Consider the following 8,021-nt stretch of genomic DNA (forward strand, 5'->3'; position numbering starts at 1 on the left):
CCATCGACATTCATCTTACCTCTGATGGAAGGATTTCTTTCTGAGGAATCGGAAAAGAGAGCAATGGACACAGAAGGCCAGGAATGTTTCTTGTAGTCTACGTTTTGGGTTGGAATAGGAAGCTAGAGAATCTCCCTCTCGCTCTCTCTTGCTCTCTTTCTCTCTCTCTCTCTCGCTTTCTCCAGTCTCTGTCCAACTGTAGTGGAGCTGTGCCGTCAGAGGCCTCCCTATAAGGAGGAAGAACCACATGGATCCCGACCTTACCTGTGCGCGGGCTCATTATCCCAGCCTGCATCCAGCCCGGAAGACTCCACTGCTCGTTAAATGCCTTCTGTGACTACCTCTCCATGGAAGAGGACCAGAGGAGGAGAAGAGAGGAGGAGGAGGGAGGGAGGTGTGGCTTTCTCCCTTTATCTCTCTTTAAACACTCGGCTGTTGGATGGCCCACTTTTAGTCCTCAGCTGTTAGTAGAATCCCCCTTCTGTTCAGTGCAGTTATGATAAAAGAGGGAACTGTTGCCTGCATGTTGCACAGGCTGAAATAACACACTGACAGCCCTGCATACAGATGTAGGATCTTCATTTCAGCCAGTTTGCTACAGGCGAGACCCAGATGCAGACAAGGGAGGCAGATGGTTTGAGTCTTAGATATTTATTATATCCAAAAGGGGTAGGCAAGAGAATGGTAGTTGACAGGCAAAAAGTCAAAACCAGTTCAGAGTCCAGGAAACAGGCAAGGGTCAAAACCGGGAGGACTAGTAAAAGACAATAGAAAAGGCAGGCGCACGGGAAAAACACGCTGGTTGACTTGGAACATACAAGACGAACTGGCACAGAGAGACGAGAAACACAGGACAAATACACCAGGGATAACAAGCAACTGATCAGGGTGTGACAACAGCAGGAAAAGAATCCATCAGCAACAGGAAATTAGAATTATTATGTGGATAATAATACATTTACATTTTTGTAGGGGTTGATACATTTTTCGTAAGGGTGGAAATTACAAACTTGAAGCCTTTTTAAACCTCAAATATACTGCACATTTAAAATGTCCTGCATTGCAGGAAAGTACTCCTGCAACAGGGTGATCGAATTAAGATCATACATCTGTAGTAAACAGGCCTTGCAGTGCACAATACATAAGGGAGTGTGGGGAAAAAGGGTTCTGGGACGGGATTTCCAGATTTTCCTTGCATTTTGCATTTGCATGTTTTAGCACAGCAACCCCAGGCTCTCAATATGGCTCGTGGTGTTGTGCAAGTTGGTGCTACCCGACTCAACAAGAGGTAGGACTGCTCCTCTGCACTAGAGCATTATTCAACTTCCTCCCAGAGACTAGTGCCACCTGGGACAGGTTATGAATTAATGAGACAGCTGAAATGTCATCTCTTTATCCACTCAATCTGAACAAAAAACTCCTCCCTAGGAAAGATTTACATTGCTGGGGAGGCACCATGAATCTTACTGATCTTGTCGATGGATATGGTGACAGATATGGCAATATTGGTTGACAGAGATTATCGGTTTTGTGGTGAGGTGAACTGATCATGACATTGATCTGGAGGATTTGAACATATTTCAATCTTGATATGGTGGTATTTCCGGCTGTGGTGTACGTTGGTTGACAGTGGTCATTGGTTTGGTGGTGAACTGAACATAACATAGTGTGTCACGTTTTGTGTATCATTGCATATAAAAAGTAGTATCTTTGTTGGAGAATTACATAAATCATGTTCTTTCCTTCATAACTTATGTGCCATTATCCTTGAAATAAAACGGCTATCCTTGCCTATTGTCTTTACAGTAGCACTGTATTGCAAAGAGAAAAGAGCATTCCAGGAGCTTACCAGGTCAGTGCTCAATACTGAGAGAATATGTATGTGCGAACCAATATTTCAGGCTGATTCTTTCATTCCAGATAGTTATTTACGAGCGGTTGACTGGAGATCCATTGCATTGTGGAACACTGATTACAAAACGTAGCTCTATAAAGAGGGTTGAAGCCTGAATTGTGAAGTAGGGCACCTCATGGTAACCTCTATGGTATGAGAAATAACAGATGTTTACATATAGGCAAGAGGGGTGCCCTAAAAAATGGTGCTTGCCCAGCAAATCGTTATCTAATGTAAATGAGAATATAAAAGCATCATATGTAATAACCCTTGGCAGAAATCCTTACACTAAAGTCTATTACTGTTTTCATATTGTCCTTGTGGATTTCGTTGTTTTATTTAATGGTTTGTCTGTTTGAATTAAGATTGAGGGCATTGATTTATGGATTGGATAATTATTAATTACTTAAATTAGGATCTGAAATTACAGTTATCCGGATCAACTCAAGTCTAGGTCCGTTTGACAGGAAAGTGATCATGTTATATATGGGATTTCATGTCTTTCATAGGTTGATCCTTTTGAGATCAGTTATTTACATTTTTCAAGGGAATGTATGCCGGGTACAATTGATGACGTCTCCTGGCACAAAGAATATTCAGATGACCACTTCACAAATGCACGGTCGTACTCTAGCAATGCACTACACCACCTACAGCTTAGCAGCATTACGCTAGCAGGGAATTAGTGAGCAGCGTAGTAATCAGCAGCCCCAGTGATTATGATGGCATGGCCAGTCGGCCATTGACGGGTGCTTTGTGGTGACATCAACTGAGAGGCTGGCTATAAACTTATACTGTGGCAGTAGATCACCCTCCTCTCCTCTCCTCTCCTTTGACCCTGCTGTTGGTTGGACAGTATAGTGGAGCCTCATCCCTTGTCAACGTGCTGTTTGGGTGATTCTCAACCCTGTCCTCGGGCCACCCAGCCACTTCCATTTCTAATCTATTTCAGTAGTAGCACACCAGCGTAAACTAATCACAGGCTTGGTGATTTGTTGACTAGTGAATTGAGTGTGTAGGATGTCCTAGTCCTGGACTAAATAAATATACACCTCTGTTCCCTGCAGAGGTGTCATGCCCATAGGGGGCACAAGGCGAAGTTCCCCCTCAGATGTGTCCTCTTTTAAATTTTTCAGATGTTAAATTGATTACAAAATGTCATTTTTAAGACCACGTTTTATCATAATTATTGATAAAAATATCTGGCAGTGGCATTTTGCGGAGGGGGCACACTTACTGGACCAGGCAAAGAGTACCCCCTTCCCCATTCTCCCTAGTAAGTGGTTCCTTCCAAGGTATACCATGGAGCAAAGAAATGCTAGGCAGGACACTAGATGCTTTAGTGCAGGGGTATTCAACTCTTACCCTACGAGGTCCGGAGCCTGCTGGTCTTCTGTTCTACCTGATAATGAATTGCACACACATGGTGTCCCAGGTCTAATTCAGTCCCTGATTAGAGGGGGGAAATGAAAGAACGCAGTGGAACTGGCTTCGAAGTCCAGAGTTGAGTTTGAGGACTCTAGTGCATGCAGACAGTATCATCAGTGGAGGAAAGAGTGTTGAATGACCACACAGAGCGTTTGATTTGATTTTAGCCGGTGATGGGCATGACTCGTAAGCTATGTAGCCTATTGATTCCTTCTTGATAAATAAATAAAATGAAAATGTTTTGTTGTTCGTCTATAATACTAGCCACCTACTGTAGCAAATGTTTGAAGTTTGCTTTAGCTAGCGAGCTAGATAGCTTCCCAATCTCCCAACCTCTTAACTAGCTACCAAGCCATTTCAGGCTATCAATCAAGTTAGAGTAGCTTGTCAAACTATCGTAGCTGGCATGCCTGCTGGCAAGGTTGCTACAGTAGACCTTAGAAAATACTAAAATTGCTTTCATTCTTGGGCTATGATGCTATATTCCAGTGTTCCTAAGGCTTAAAAGTTCTTAAAGAATCAATGTGCATCTTTAATTAAAATAAAGAGGTATGCTTATATAACCTATGCAGAAAAATATACATATTTTTGACATAGAAATAGGCATAATGATTATGGCTGTAGATTTAAGGAAAAAGCTGTTTCAAAAATGCAAAATTCTCATATTTATCAGCACCCCTCCGGATCGCCCCCCTCCGTCCTGAACTTACTTTATGCCCCTGGCTCCCTGTGTTGAACGTGTAAAACAAGCTCCCCCATAAGTTTTTGAATTACTGTTGGTTCAACCCACTAGTTTTAGGCCACCCCCTAGACTCATTATGCAATTCCAACCTTTCTCCAGCATTGTTTACCAGTCCAATGTACTCTCTCGACCCTTCAGAAACAGGCCTCAGGTGTAACCAGTCCAGTTTGGTGTGTGTTCTGTATGAGGGTGAAATTATGATAGTGAGAAGAGCAAGGACGCCTGTTCTCTAAAGGAGAGCTCCCACCTCCTTACTTTGTTGCTGGGCTCTTGACCTTGGGTAAGAGGTAGTGCACCTTGGGAGAATGAGTCTCTGGGTCAGTGAGGCTGTGTGTGAATGTTCTGTCCGAGCTAATGAGGGTCTGTCCCCTCAAGGGACCTCTTTCTCTTTCTGTCAGGGACTACATCTCCCATCTCTCCCTCTGGCTACCTACTAACTAAGGCCTATAGCCGCTCATTCCTCGCTATCTGATCAATGTTGGCCCCTAGGGAAGATCATTTTTCTAACTGGTCTTTTAAGAGACCTTCCCTCCCCGTTCTCCCTCTGGATAACTAACTATCCAGGGGATTTATAAGTAACGGCCATAGATTTATATGGTAACAGCAAGCCAAGCGTGATGGTGCAAGCTGCACAATTTCTCCAAAAGCCATGCTGCAAGAGGCAGAGTAAAATGTGGGTTCTTCTTTGAGATGTTTGTTACACCATCTGATACGTGGGTGATAACGAATAATAACTGACTCAGCTCAATGCAGTAACTGTCAAAGTACAAGACCATCAGCATCCAGGACTGCAGTGTTTTGTTACATGATGCATGTGATGGGAGAAGATGGCACTTAACACAACACAGTAAACTGATACAGAACAAAATAGAGCAGTATAGGCTACAGTATAGCATGGTTCTTTATGTAGGTTTGGTTCAGATTGCATTGCGACCGATTGAGCTGACTCTTGAAAAGGGGGGTGATATGACTAGGCGTTTTCTTCTTTCAACAGCCTCGCTTTCATTAGGGCAGAATGTGCGCGCCTCAAACGCACGCACACACCACAAAGCATTTGGGAGTGTTGTCTTCTGCAGTCAGCTAAAAAGAGACACCGCACACAGTTTCAGTTGTTCCCAGCACCTCTCTGACCTTCAGTCTGAGTTCAGGCGTTTTTTTCACTTATCCAGCACTAACGTCTTTCTCCTACACCATGTGGCAAGATTAAATCAGATTTAACCAGCAATAATTATCGTTCTCTCGCTTGCTCTCTGTTTCTCCCTTTCTCTCCCACGTTATCCCGCTCTCTCTCTCTCTCTCTCTCTCATCCACACCGTTTGATGCATACCATTAATGCCAGCCCATTAGTACACTTTTAACTCTTATGTATCACAATTTTATTTAAAAAATTAGATCTTTTTCATATCTTTCAGTGTTGCCATGCTTGGAGCATATAACAATCCAGTAGAAAACCACCCAGTCCCAGAAAGGATAGTCAAGCAGATGTCGACGACGATGTGGCAGCGTTCTGTCACTCAGTCATGCTGTTACTATACAGACACCGTAACATTCCGAATACAGATACCGGTAGTACAAACACCTGCCCAAACACGTCATCATATCCGTGAACAAACCTCAATTAAATTACATTTATCAGAATAATAACAAGAAACTCTCCCACCCTCCCTCAAAATAAATACAAAACAAACAATACATATAATTTGCAACATAAAAATAATGTGCTGAATATTTGCACCTGCCCAAGGCACCCAGGCTTTGTAGCATGTTGGCAATTAACGACATTCGTTTACAACACTTTGAAGCGAACGACAATTACAAATGATTTCTACAGTCCGACTTTGCAATGTCCTTCAACGTACCCTCGGCGTCCTCTCTCTACATGGCTCTCGTCATTCACAGTGCAAGATCCGGAGGGGTGGGTGAGGTTGAGGGATTTGAAGGGCGCTGTATCATTTTCACGGCGTCAAATACTGACAATACTTGGACAGACAGCGTGAGTTCCACTCTAGAGGCTGGCTCCATAAATTCCGCACTCTGCTGAGAATTGTCCAACATAAGGCGTGGATTGCCCAGCTGCCAGTCCAAGACAAAATAAGCGAATCAAAAATGCTAAAGTGCGCTTGCAACAAAACTCCAATAGAAAACCAAACAAACAGATACCAACACTGTCCAACTGAGGTTTCCAAGACGAATTAGATTTTTCTCAAGATCAAAAAAAGTTGTTTCGTACATAAATATCTAATAGAAATCCCAGGTTTAAGCTTATCATTAAATACATACCAAATCGTCTGTAACGAACGGCATAATGAAGACAAGAACGACAGAAGCTCAAAAGAAATACAGATATGTCGGATTGGCCTTGGTTTCATGTCGAAATGCAGTTCAGTTGAGCGAACGGCACGGCTCGAATGTCCACTTGGTAGCTCCACCGAATATTTCAATGTTGGACTCCGACCAAGAGAATACGTTGCCAGTTTGCGCTTTGCTGTTGCAGGTTGCCAGGTTATAAATCTCCCCGATGGAAAGCTTCCTATCCCACATGTTGAGATTTGCTAGCTCACCCACATAAGCTTGTGTCGCGTCGAAACCTCCCCCCAGCGTGTCCTGTGGAGCAACAAGATGACAAGTTCAAGGTTAGTGGCGCGAATTTTGGGTACGCACGCGGCCTTTCTTTTACGCATGGCCAATCTATTACAAATGTGTGTACTAGGCTAATCATACTGTACTGTATGAGGAAGGAATACAATTGTCCTATACCATGGAAATGCATTGATTTCTATTTCTAACTATCATAAAACTATAATAAAAAGCTGCCACTCTTCGTGACAGTTCCACCATAACCGAAGCCCAAATTTAACCATACGTAATTTGTTTTGCATGACAAGATATGCCTATTACTCCTTAATTGCTAAAGATTTGCCACTTTTCTATTTGAAGTGGATTGTGTATTGTCCCAATTGAGTGGGGGTATTCCACGATATCTAGCTCGAGGGCCTTAATTACTTAATTAGATGGCTACCTCTTAATTTACAATTTCGTTAAGGCCTCTCAACTTTCCCATTATATGAATATTCCTCCCTTTGATCATTGGAGAGAAAACGTGCTCTAATATTTTCATTACTAATGGATATAATTATTTCCCCCAATAATATATCACGACTTGCATACCAATGTAATCATAAAGTTAGTTCATCCTCATTTAGTGAACACTCTTACCTGCTCTTGTCCCAGTACGAGGACACCCTGCGGCTTGATGGGATGGTATGGCGCCAGATTCTCTCCACTGCCGCGCAGCACTCCGTCCTGAAACGCCTCCCACATCCCGTCGCGCGTGGTCCAGGTGATGCCGATGTGATGCCACTTCCCGTCGTTGATGATGAACGGCAACTTGGCCACCTGCAACATGGACAGCGCACCCATTACTATATGTTCAAATAGGCCTGGCCTAGAACTGATGATTGCTACGGTGTTTAATGTTTTCAGACATAGCACTGGCTATGAATGCAATAGTTGTATAATTAAGTTGCTTGTCACGTCTCCATAACTTTCCCAGACATTGCATAATGCTGCGTAGTTTAATTTGCTAGTCTGGCACACCACATGTACGCATGGCGATCTGTCCATTTTGCGTATAACCAAATGCTGTGTAGAATATGCCATTTCCGTCAGCGATCATTACCTTATCATTAATGAGTATCTCCATCGGGTTATTCCCCCACTCAATCAGCACCAGCTCGTTGGCCTGCCCTGGGACAGCGTAGGAGAAAGGTGTGCCCACCCCGGGCGACGCGTTAGATTTAATCCACAGACACACGGTGAAGGCATACATCTCCGGCAGGGTTCTCTTGGCTTTGGCGTACATGTAGTTGGTTCTCAACGGGAATGTCAGCTGGAACTTGTCCAGTGGTCTGTTGTCTTTCCCACCTGCGGACGAAACATAGGCCTACTTGTTTACCC

At 43.4% G+C, this 8,021-nt stretch overlaps 1 protein-coding gene across 1 annotated transcript in view; it reads right to left on the bottom strand.

Annotated features, from left to right (window-relative positions):
• Positions 1–5,416: 5,416 nt before the first annotated feature.
• The window catches only part of LOC100380627 (neuronal pentraxin-1), a 4,900-nt gene continuing 2,295 nt past the window's right edge, over positions 5,417–8,021 (bottom strand). Inside the window, exons 3-5 of the mRNA XM_014176836.2 lie at positions 7,744–7,988; positions 7,281–7,460; positions 5,417–6,668 (exon numbers count right to left, since the gene is read on the bottom strand). Coding sequence (XP_014032311.1) covers positions 6,447–6,668; positions 7,281–7,460; positions 7,744–7,988 — 647 coding nt within the window. The 3' untranslated portion in view covers positions 5,417–6,446. The remainder of the gene's footprint in view (positions 6,669–7,280; positions 7,461–7,743; positions 7,989–8,021) is intronic.

The sequence above is a fragment of the Salmo salar genome, chromosome ssa02, assembly GCF_905237065.1.
Source record: "Salmo salar chromosome ssa02, Ssal_v3.1, whole genome shotgun sequence".
Classification (NCBI taxonomy): domain Eukaryota; kingdom Metazoa; phylum Chordata; class Actinopteri; order Salmoniformes; family Salmonidae; genus Salmo; species Salmo salar.